Source organism: Coregonus clupeaformis, chromosome 7 (genome assembly GCF_020615455.1).
Source record: "Coregonus clupeaformis isolate EN_2021a chromosome 7, ASM2061545v1, whole genome shotgun sequence".
In the NCBI taxonomy this organism is placed as follows: Eukaryota; Metazoa; Chordata; class Actinopteri; order Salmoniformes; family Salmonidae; genus Coregonus; species Coregonus clupeaformis.
The window spans coordinates 73750533-73763032 of NC_059198.1; the positions used below are offsets into that span (position 1 = coordinate 73750533).

General features: G+C 47.3%; 1 protein-coding gene across 1 annotated transcript in view; it reads left to right on the forward strand.

Annotated features, from left to right (window-relative positions):
• The window catches only part of LOC121569327 (zinc finger homeobox protein 4-like), a 156483-nt gene that overhangs the window by 138313 nt on the left and 5670 nt on the right, over positions 1-12500 (forward strand). Inside the window, exons 8-11 of the mRNA XM_041880193.2 lie at positions 3627-3760; positions 6525-6731; positions 7374-7494; positions 7732-12500. The exon at positions 7732-12500 is cut by the window's right edge and continues 628 nt beyond it. Coding sequence (XP_041736127.2) covers positions 3627-3760; positions 6525-6731; positions 7374-7494; positions 7732-12500 — 5231 coding nt within the window. The remainder of the gene's footprint in view (positions 1-3626; positions 3761-6524; positions 6732-7373; positions 7495-7731) is intronic.

Here is a 12500-nt window from a genome sequence, read left to right on the forward strand (position 1 = left end):
CCTCTAAATCAACCTCCCTCCCCCTCCCTCTCTCTTTCCCCCCTCTCTTTCTCCCTCCTTCCATCCCTCCCTCCCTCTTTCTCTCTCCCATCTCTTCCTCTGTCTCTCTCTCTCTCCCTCTATCTCCCTCTCTCTGTCCATTGTCAGGGTAAATTTACTACCCAGTAACCTAAGCCCCTCTACCAGATCTCAGCACTGCTAAATTAAATACTAAATCCAACCTGCCTTGGACCAGCAGCCTCAATTTAATTGACAAGAGGTTTCTTATCCACAAAAAAAAAAACGTGTTAATTTTTTTGCTGACCTCTACACAATACTGTATTGCTCTATTATTATTTAAAAAAAAATGTATTTACGTTTAAAGATTTATCCTTTATACAGTATATCTGTAAAGGAAAATGTGATAACACACGATAACACATTTTAAAAATGTTGCAGAACGGGCGAACGCAGAAATTGGTCTGTGAGAAAACCATTAGCAGAGATTCTATCGTCAGCGTTGCTTTTGAGCAACAATTTAGGACAGAATTATCCTGAAGTGTTTAAAAGAGGACTGGATTGAACACACTGGTGTGTGTGTTTGAGTGTGTATCTGTTTACCTGCGACACACCCTGTCAGTGTCTACACACTTGGTGCCCTAACTACCATTGACAGTAGTAAATAAAGATGGGTGGGTAGCATGGTTGTTTTCTCTCCTGCAAACGGTCTGAAAGACGTAAAGCACCTTTTGATTGATCTAATCAGCCAAGGTCCTGCTGCAGCCAGACATTTGCCATTGGATGAAGAACCTTGTTGTAGCCTTCGCCTCACTGCCCCACGCTGCCCCACGCTGCATGCAGGGAGAGAGAGGGAACGTAGGAGAGTAGAAAAAAAACTGGGGGAACACGACAACAGAGCAGAACCACATGTTTTTTCTCCCTAAGATGGCCATGTGCCAGACATTCGCTGGGGGAGGGAAAAAAAAAAAACTCAAAAAAAAAGAAAGGACAATTTAATTGGAGAGAATCTGGACACTTTTTTTTGCACTGGTCATTAAGTGTGAGGCTCAGAAACAAAGGAGAATGAGAGGAAAAGAGAACGTCTCACTCTCTCTGTTTCTCCCCCCGCGCCTTCCCCCTCTTCCTTTCTCTCTCTGTTTCTCCCCCCCGCCTTCCCCCTCTTCCTTTCTCTCTCTGTTTCTCCCCCTCGCCTTCCCCCTCTTCTTTTCTCTCTCTGTTTCTCCCCCCCGCCTTCCCCCTTCTTTTCTCTCTCTGTTCCCCCCCGCATTTATTCATGTGTTGTATAGCGATAGAGAGTAGATCATTATATACCAGCTATCATGTAGACTCCATAGATAGATGTAGTGTATTGTATTGTTTTGCTGACTCCAGTAGATAATCATCTCTTGAGACATGCTTTATATAATTACCCTTACAATATGGATGAGAATCTATAGTTCTCAATTCCACAGTGTGTGTCTTGAAATGGCCGCATGCATATGATAGATTGGCGGAGCTCGCCACTTATAGCTGTGTAAAATAGTTCAAGAGATATTCAATTTTGTCCGTGTTCAAGGTGACATGACGGTTTGTTTTTTCAGACAGTGGAGTGTCTTCTTGTCTGTGGCGGAGCTGTAAGTGTTGATGAAAACAAATTAAGAGAATAAATCAAAAGGACACACACACTACTACACACATACACACACACACTACTACCACTACACACTTACACACACACACACACACTACTACTTACACACACACACACACACACTACTACACACATACACGCACACACTACTACACACACTACTACACACATACACACACACTAATACACACACACTAATACACACATATACATATACACACACACTACTACACACATACACACACACACACTACTACACACATACATACACACACACACACACACTACTACACACATACACTACTACACACACACACTACTACACACATACACACACACACACACTACTACACACACACACACTACTACACACACACTAATACACACACACCTACGATATTCAATATGATGGCAGTCAATGTCGATGGGGGTGTGTGTGTCCTCTCCTCGTCAGATTGTGAGTGTGTTTGAAACAACCTCTTTACCAGCAATCTCCTCCTCTCTCCTAATGTAGTTACAAATTGACTGGAAGATGGAAGGAGAACATTTAAAGTTTAAATTAGAAACAGTCATAATAAATAGAGGAGGGAGGGAGGGAGGGAGGGTGAAGGAAGGTCAGGGTGAGACCAGCCAATGATGTGCTAGGGTTTGACATGGCTCATACATGCACCCACAAACACACATTACACACACACATTACACACACACACACACCAGCCCTGCACGGCTATCACAGACCGGCTGAGGGAGAAACGATTACCTATTCCAGGCTGCAGAGAATTCCTCAGATGCTCGCTCTCACATTCTGCCCTTGTGCGTTTCTTTCTCTCTCTCTCCCTTTCATTTTTTATTTTCTTCTTCCCCCTCCCTCTGTCACTTTTCTTGACAGGCCAATATTTCACACTGCAGATATAGGGGTATTACAAATGAAATAAGTGGAAGGCCTCCTTAATGCAACAGAATTAAAATGCATGAACTAGAGGGCGGAATTTATATGCACCGAATACAATACAGGGCAGGGAATAATATGAATAATATGAAATACAAAATGTTGTTTTCTTCTTCTATTCATGCTTTGATTTCCTTTGATTTATTTTTGTCCTCTATTTGTGCGTCTACCGTGAAGAGTTGATTCGCAAGAGTGAGACTCCCAATATTACCTTGACTGACCAGACGAGAGAGGGAGAGGGGGAGATAGAAAGAGAAGAGAGAGAGAGAGAGAGAGAGAGAGAGAGAGAGAGAGAGAGAGAGAGAGAAGCGTAGTGGGGTGCAACCACACACACACACACACACTCTCTCTCTCACACACACACACACACACACACACATGGTCTGGCTGTATCTAAGGATGAAGGTAATCAAAGATTTCTCAGTGGGCAGCAGCGTCTGCTAAATACAACCAGATCTCTCAGCATTGAACTGCAGCCATGTAAACCACCTCCCCACCTCCAGCCGTGACCAGGAAACAGCTTAGATATTTAGCATGATGTGCACGTGCGTGTGTGTGTGTGTGTGTGTGTGTGTGTGTGTGTGTGTGTGTGTGTGTGTGTGTGTGTGTGGTGTGTGTGTATGTATGGTTTGTTTGAAGGAAGAGGGGGGCTAGATACATGTGGTCTAATGAAGTGTATAATATTACCATAACATTTCAATGTATGTCTTGCTGTGATTATGAGGCTGGTTTCATTTTCTCTCTATTTCTCCATGTCTTCAGGGCAGAATGACTCAATGTATATGAATTACAATTAGGAGTCTGATACGATAGGTCTACATTACTAGCCCCACAGCCAATGTCTGTCACAACATGTCTGAAATCCCCACACGTATCCATCTATATTTTAATTTGATACAAATATTGTATTTTTATGAATTGACTTTTTTTATTTGCCTTCATCCGTTGAGAGTTATGATTTTCCTTATAACATATACAGTATATTTTTTAAATAACAGAGCTACAACATAATATTACTATTTTACTCTGTTTTGTCTTGTGTTTTAGGACTGAACACGCTGTCTAAAGAGTCTCCTGGATCCAACACTGTGGGAAAACGCTCCATGCTCCCAGAGAGACAGAATAACAGCCCGCCCAAAAGGCCCAGGTCTGCAGAGGGGAAGACCAGCACTAGCGAGCAGGTATTCTAAGCTAACCGAAATGCTCCATAATAAAAGCTTAGGCAAAGCTAACTCCAACCCATTCCAGTTAGCAGGTATTCTAAGAGTTAATGTCTCAGAGAGTAATGTGCTGTCAACAGAACTCAAATGGTTAACCCCAAACTCATCCCCTCACTGACATAACACTTAAACATCACCCATAGAACATTCTCACTCCTTTGTGTTCTTAAGTGGAATGCCTACCTGCATCCACTTGGCAAGGCGAAAGCCCTCTCCCAGTCCCCCTCGCTTTGCATCTCTTTAAAAGATATGTGTTTTTAAATTAGATTATGAAGTATTAGCTTGTCTAGTGGAGGGCCCTGAGTGGAAGGAGGCCTGAGTCATTTCAGAAATGGATTACATTAAGGCAGGTGGCTGGGGGCAGCCATTTTAGGAGTACTCCCTGTAATGAGTGCTAGGTAGGAGACGGGGAGGCTACACACCTTTGTCATCTCTAATCTCCTGATTAGAAATTCCCTCCAATCATATTTCCCACTAATACATTTGTACAAGTTGAGGGGCTTAAGTGCATTTAAAGGAAACGAGGTTGATCTACATTTTGTGTGTAAAGGTAAAGTGAGACGAGAGCAGGGGGGAGGAGGTGGGAGGGAGAGCGGGGTTCCAATTTGTTTAGCTGAGGGGAAATTCAGTTCAGTTTTCAAGTTGTGTCGTAATGTTTTATCCCTAACTGCATAAGACATCTTCGGAGCACTCTGTCGTCTTGTTTTCTTAGTGCTGTTAAAAGTGACGTCATGTTTTTACATGTTTGGCTTTGGGATATTGGAAAGCTGTCTCACTAAGACCAGTGGTGAAAGGAAAAGCAAATGTCCTCTAGAATATTTATATTTTTTAAGTAAAAATACATACAGTGGGGAGAAAAAGTATTTGATACACTGCCGATTTTGCAGGTTTTCCTACTTACAAAGCATCTAGAGGTCTGTAATTTTTTATCATAGGTACACTTCAACTGTGAGAGACGGAATCTAAAACAAAAATCCAGAAAATCACATTGTATGATTTTTAAGTAATTAATTTGCATTTTATTGCATGACATAAGTATTTGATCACCTACCAACCAGTAAGAATTCCGTCTCTCACAGACCTGTTAGTTTTTTTTAAAGAAGCCCTCCTGTTCTCCACTCATTACCTGTATTAACTGCACCTGTTTAAACTCTTTACCTGTATAAAAGACACCTGTCCACACACTCAATCAAACAGACTCCAACCTCTCCACAATGGCCAAGACCAGAGAGCTGTGTAAGGACATCAGGGATAAAATTGTACCTGCACAAGGCTGGGATGGGCTACAGGACAATAGGCAAGCAGCTTGGTGCAATTATTAGAAAATGGAAGAAGTTCAAGATGACGGTCAATCACCCTCGGTCTGGGGCTCCATGCAAGATCTCACCTCATGGGGCATCAATGATCATGAGGAAGGTGAGGGATCAGCCCAGAACTACACGGCAGGACCTGGTCAATGACCTGAAGAGAGCTGGGACCACAGTCTCAAAGAAAACCATTAGTAACACTCTACGCCGTCATGGATTAAAATCCTGCAGCGCACGCAAGGTCCCCCTGCTCAAGCCAGAGCATGTCCCGTCTGAAGTTTGCCAATGACCATCTGGATGATCCAGAGGAGGAATGGGAGAAGGTCATGTGGTCTGATGAGACAAAAATAGAGCTTTTTGGTCTAAACTCCACTCGCCGTGTTTGGAGGAAGAAGAAGGATGAGTACAACCCCAAGAACACCATCCCAACCGTGAAGCATGGAGGTGGAAACATCATTCTTTGGGGATGCTTTTCTGCAAAGGGGACAGGACGACTGCACCGTATTGAGGGGAGGATGGATGGGGCCATGTATCGCGAGATCTTGGCCAACAACCTCCTTCCCTCAGTAAGAGCATTGAAGATGGGTCGTGGCTGGGTCTTCCAGCTTGACAACGACCCGAAACACACAGCCAGGGCAACTAAGGAGTGGCTCCGTAAGAAGCATCTCTAGCCAGTCTCCAGACCTGAACCCAATAGAAAATCTTTGGAGGGAGCTGAAAGTCCGTATTGCCCAGCGACAGCCACGAAACCTGAAGGATCTGGAGAAGGTCTGTATGGAGGAGTGGGCCAAAATCCCTGCTGCAGTGTGTGCAAACCTGGTCAAGACCTACAGGAAACGTATGATCTCTGTAATTGCAAACAAAGGTTTCTGTACCAAATATTAAGTTCTGCTTTTCTGATGTATCAAATACTTATGTCATGCAATAAAATGCAAATTAAATACTTAAAAATCATACAATATGATTTTCTGGATTTTTGTTTTAGATTCCGTCTCTCACAGTTGAAGTGTACCTATGATAAAAATTACAGACCTCTACATGCTTTGTAAGTAAGAAAACCTGCAAAGTCGGCAGTGTATCAAATACTTGTTCTCCCCACTGTAGGTGATGAAGACTGACAAACCATTGCCACACCTTGTTCTTGCCCATCTCTTCTCTTGTATTTTCCCAGTAATAACCATAGCTCTCTCTCTCTCTCTCTCTCTCTCTCTCTCTCTCTCTCTCTCTCTCTCTCTCTCTCTCTCTCTCTCTCTCTCTCTCTCTCTCTCTCTCTCTCTCTCTCTCTCTCTCTCTCTCTCTCTCTCTCTCTCTCTCTCTCTCTCTCTCTCTCTCGCTCTCTCTCTCTCTCTCTCTCTCTCTCTCTCTCTCTCTCTCTCTCTCTCTCTCTCTCTCTCTCTCCCTCCCTCCCTCCCTCCCAGCAGGTGCAGCAGTGCCCTTACTGTAACTACAGCAGTAAAGATGCCAACAGGATACAGCTCCATGTGGTATCCCAGCATTCCATGCAGCAGCCGGTGATCTGCTGCCCACTGTGCCAGGATGTCCTCAGCAACAAGATCCACCTGCAGCTCCACCTCACACACCTGCACAGCGTGGCTCCAGACTGCGTTGAGAAACTACTCATGACCGTATGTGGAAAACTTTACAAAATGTTGGCGGAAACACCAGTTTAGAAACAACTACAAACAACTTCTTATATTCAGATTGCTGTCCATTTTATTTGTGCTGAAACATTTTCCTCAAGGTTGAAAAGTTTTCTAAATAGTTTTTATCCTCTTGAAGATCTGTGATGTTGACATGACAAATTGAAAAATGGCAGTCATTCTGTCTTGGCTGTCCAGTGCTCCCTACAGTCCCTTAACTAGCTCTGGGCAGTGCTGTCACTGTGCAGTCCTATAAAACATTTCCCATGCATTTATCCCACTCTCCCGAGAATATGTCATAAACTTGACAGTCGTCGTCCTCGGGGAAAAAGCAAATTCCGCTTTCTGAAAATGATCTATTTTTATTGGCGAGAGGCGAGTTGAAAAGTACACTTGCTCAACATGTTTTTAATATTTGAGGTTAGCTTTTTGACTAAACGCCTTAATTACTGCACTATCATTATTGTTCATATCAACTCAAAATATTGTTAGCAGCATCTATACCAATATTAGAGTTATTACATTTTATAGTTTAATGCTTTTTAATACAATTTTATTATGATGTATTTTGCAATTAGGGATGGTTATTAAGATCATTAAATTGTTTTTGTTGTCTGACTATGATAGGTGGCTGGGCCTGATGTGATGGTGCCCAATAACATGATGCATCCTTCACCTGGACAAGACAACGCTCTGTCTCTGATGGAAGCTTCTGCTGCTCTCTCTGAGATGTCTGGAAAGCCCACAGGTACGCAGAGCATGTTTACCACTGTTGCAATACTCTTGCCGGTATTGAATGTACTATTCTGAGTTTGTTTGGAAAGTAAATGTCCTTGGGTTTGTAGAAGGACCCTACTACACAAATGAAACAAAATATGAATTATCTTCACCAGACCAGTTTTAGGTTTCCAGAGTTGATAATCAATGTGTTTGTACAATGTCTTTTGTTCATGAATTTCATTGTATTTTCATTCTCCTTTCTCAGGAAACAGTTCCAAGGACCAGATGAACAGCACAGGCCAAGACAAGGGCGAAGTAGACCTCCTACGAGAGGAACTCAAACCCCCCAAGGAGGGGTCTGAAGCCCCAGACTGGAAGAGGTCCGGTGGGGTCGGGCAGAATCGAAAGAGCCCTGACTCCCTCCATGACCATCTGAATGACCTCCAGAGACACCAGCAGCAACAGCTTTCGGTCTCTGACCGCCACGTCTACAAATACCGCTGCAACCACTGCAGCCTGGCCTTCAAAACCATGCAGAAGCTGCAGATACATTCCCAGTACCATGCCATCCGGGCGGCCACCATGTGCAGCCTCTGCCAACGCAGCTTCCGGACATTCTTGGCTCTCCGGAAGCACCTGGAGAACGGACATCCGGAGCTGAGCGAAGCCGAGGTCCAGCAGCTCTGCGGTAGCCTACCGGTAAACGGAGACTTCCTCCCCGAGAGCGAGGCCAAGGCCTATGAGGAGGCGCAGCAGGCCTTTGAACAGGAAATGGATAAAGACGATGAGCTGGACCTGGAAGAAAAGGCCAGCCCAACAGGAAGTGACAGTAGCTTGTTGCTAGACGACATGGGAGCCGAAACGAAGCGAACCCTCCCCTTTAGAAAAGGCCCCAACTTCACCATGGAGAAGTTCCTGGACCCGTCCCGGCCATACAAGTGCACAGTGTGCAAGGAGTCCTTCACCCAGAAGAACATCCTCCTGGTCCACTACAACTCTGTCTCTCACCTGCACAAGCTGAAGAAGGTTCTCCAGGAGGCCTCCAGCCCGGTTTCTCCAGAGACCAACAACAGTGCAGACAACAAACCATTCAAATGCAATATCTGCAACGTCGCCTACAGCCAAAGCTCAACCCTGGAGATCCACATGAGGTCTGTGCTGCATCACACCAAAGCCAGAACTGCCAAAACAGAGACAAGCAGCAGCAGTAGCAGTACAGGGAGTGGGAACACTAGTGGCTTGGCTCCATCCAGCAGCCCAGCCCCAACCGGACAAGGCAACAACACAAACTCAGACACTGCTAGAAGCATGACGCCATTGGCTAACAAAGAAAACACTGTAGATGGCAAAGAAGCCAACAACAGCAGCAACAATGCAAAGCACACTACTGAGCATGTCTCTGCACAGCAAAGCCATCAGAACGCTCAGTCCCAAGCTCAGCTACAGATGCAGCTCCAACACGAACTCCAGCAGCAGGCTGCCTTTTTCCAGCCCCAATTCCTCAACCCGGCTTTCTTCCCCCAGTTCGGCATGACCCCAGAGGCTCTGCTTCAGTTCCAGCAGCCACAGTTCCTTTTCCCCTTCTACATCCCAGGGGCAGAATTCAATCTGAGCCCAGAGCTGGCCCTTCACTCAGCCGCTGCATTTGGAATGCCAGGCTTGACTGGTTCTTTCCTGGAAGACCTGAAGCAGCAGATGCAGCAGCAACACCAGCTACAGCAGGCTCAGGCTCAACAGCAGCAACAACAGCAGCAGCAGCAACAGGCATCCCAGTTGCAGCTCCAGCAGCAAAAAAACCAGCAACTGCAGAGCCACAAGCCCAAACTGGAGCCCAATGCTGTGTCAGTGTCTGACATACATATGTCCAGAGAGGCAGAGGAGCATCTTGAAAAACAGGAGAGCAAAGCCAAGATGGAGAATGGAGGGGATGGAGTCAGTGAGGGAGGAAAGGACAACAAAGACAAAAAGTCCACGTTTCCCGAGCCGCTGATTCCTCCTCCACGTATCGTTTCAGGAGCCAGAGGAAATGCTGCCAAGGCCCTTCTGGAGAACTTTGGATTTGAGCTGGTCATCCAGTACAACGAGAACAGGCAGAAAAACCAGAAGAAAAACAAAGAAGGAGAACAACAAAAACAACAACCACAACAACAACAAGTGGAGATCAATAACGACAAGCTGGAATGTGGGATGTGCGGAAAGCTCTTCTCCAACATGCTTATTCTTAAAAGCCACCAAGAGCACATCCATGGACAGTTCTTCCCTTATGGAGAGCTGGAGAAGTTTGCCCAGCAGTACAGAGAGGCCTATGACAAGCTCTACCCCATCAACCCCCCTTCCCCCGAGACTCCCCCACCTCCGCCTCCCCTTCCTCCTCCCCCACCAGCCCCAGTGACCACCCAGCAGCCTCCTTGCACTTCCATGAACAAGCCCCAGATCAAGGCCCCATCCCCTGCCCCAAACCAGGCTCCACAGCCCCAGCCACCACCCCCACCTCCCCTTCCTCCACCAGCCTCCGCATCCCCACAGGTGCAGCCTTCCATCCAACTAGATTTCTCCCTCTTTCCCCCTCTGATGATGCAGTCCATCCAGCACCAAGGGCTACACCCTCAACTTGCCCTGCAGCTGCCTACAATGGACTCCCTGTCCTCAGATCTCACCCAGCTTTGTCAGCAGCAGCTAGGCCTCGATCCAAACTTCCTGAGGCAGGCCCAGTTCAAGCGCCCTCGAACCCGCATCACGGACGACCAGCTGAAGGTCCTCAGAGCGCACTTTGACATCAACAACTCACCCACTGAGGAGCAGATTCAGGAGATGGCTGAAATGTCCAGCCTCCCCCAGAAAGTCATCAAGCACTGGTTCCGTAACACCCTCTTCAAAGAGAGGCAGCGAAACAAAGACTCTCCTTACAACTTCAACATTCCACCTATTACCACGTTGGAGGATATTAGGTTGGAGTCCCAGTACAGTACACTGGAGTACTACAGGACTGATGCCACCATGAACAAGAGGTCCTCCAGGACAAGGTTCACTGACTACCAACTGAGGGTCCTACAGGACTTCTTCGACACAAATGCTTACCCGAAAGACGATGAGATTGAGCAGCTCTCCACCGTGCTCAACCTGCCGTCAAGGGTCATCGTGGTGTGGTTCCAAAACGCCCGCCAGAAGGCCCGGAAGAGCTACGAGAACCAGGCAGATGCTAAAGACAACGAGAAGAAAGAACTGACAAATGAGCGCTACATCCGCACCAGCAACATGCAGTACCAGTGTAAGAAATGCAGTGTGGTGTTCCCACGAATCTTCGACCTGATCACCCACCAGAAGAAGATGTGTTACAAGGACGAGGATGAGGAAGGGAATGAGGACAACCAGTCTGAGGAGTACATGGACATAGGAGAACCAGGCCCAGCCAAGCTCCCCGAGTCATCTAAGCATCACCATGGAACAGCCACTAGCTCAGGCTCCAGCTCCCCTCTGGTGCCCTCCCCTCGCCCCAACCTGGAGAAAACCTCCCCCAAACCTGAACTGCCCTCTGAGCCCAAGCCTAAAGCGCCAGAACCTGCCTCTTCTCCAGTTATGATAAAGTCTCTACCAGACCTCAGACCCTCCAAGGCCTCCACCCCTCAGCCACCCCCTCAGAAGACCCCCCAGCCGCAGATGTCCAGACCCCACTCCCAGCCTCAGTCAGTCGCCGTCCCCTCCAGCCCCCTCTCTCTGGCCCTCTCCTCCCTCACCAACAGCCTCCCTCCCCAGATGCTCCAATACCAGTGTGACCAGTGCAAGATAGCCTTCCCAAGCATTGAGCTTTGGCAGGAGCACCAACATATGCATTTCCTGGCAGCCCAGAACCAGTTCCTCCATTCCCAGTTCCTGGAAAGGCCCATGGACATGCCCTATATGATCTTCGACCCAAATAACCCTCTGATGACTAGCCAACTTCTGTCTGGAGGACTCCAGATGCCAACTCAAAGCGGCTCTGGTTTGTCCTCAGGCCCCTGCTCTGGCTCCATGAAGAGAAAACTAGACGAGAAAGAGGATGGATCCAATGAAAAAGATAACGGAAACATGACTGAAGAACAGCACAGAGACAAACGTCTCAGAACCACCATCACCCCAGAACAACTAGAGATCCTCTACGACAAATACTTGCTGGACTCCAACCCCACGAGGAAGATGCTGGATCATATCGCCCGTGAGGTCGGCCTGAAGAAGAGAGTGGTGCAGGTGTGGTTTCAGAACACACGCGCCCGAGAGAGAAAGGGACAGTTCAGAGCATTGGGGGCCTCCCAGTCACATAAGAAATGCCCTTTTTGCCGTGCGCTGTTCAAGGCCAAGTCAGCTTTGGACAGCCATATCCGCTCTAGACACTGGCATGAAGCCAAACAGGCAGGTTTTAGTCTGCCCAATAGCCCAATGATGAACCAAGACGATGGAGGCGAGAGCCCACACAAGTACAACTTCTTTGAGTACCCGCAGCTGCCCACCAAGACTGAGCCAAATGAGTACGAGCTGCCCGCAGCCTCCTCAACGCCAGTCAAACAATCTGAGGCACCGTTAAAAAACTTAATGAGCCCTTCATCCTTAAAAGCAGAAACCTGTGATGAATCTGAAGGGCTTAACATTCATTCTGCAGAGGCCTCGTCCTACGACATCAACAACAAAATGGACTTCGACGAGACCTCGTCCATCAACACAGCCATAAGTGACGCCACCACTGGGGATGAGAGCAACAACAATGAGGTGGAAAGCCTCACGGCCAACGGAGGGGACAAGCTGGGCTGCGACAGCAAGAGCAACCTTGCCCAGAGCTCAGACGGTGGCGACGACCGCTTCCCCTTCAGCATGGTGAGCCCCTCCCTCAGCTACTCCGGCAAGGACGGAGACTCCTGCTCCTACTCCTACTCCTACTACAGCTCCAGAGATGACGACATGGACGACAACAACGACCAGAGCGAGACCTCCAGCCTGGCCGACCCTAGCTCTCCCAGCCCCTTCGGAAGTGGAAACCCCTTCAGGTCTGGGAAGGGCAGCGGT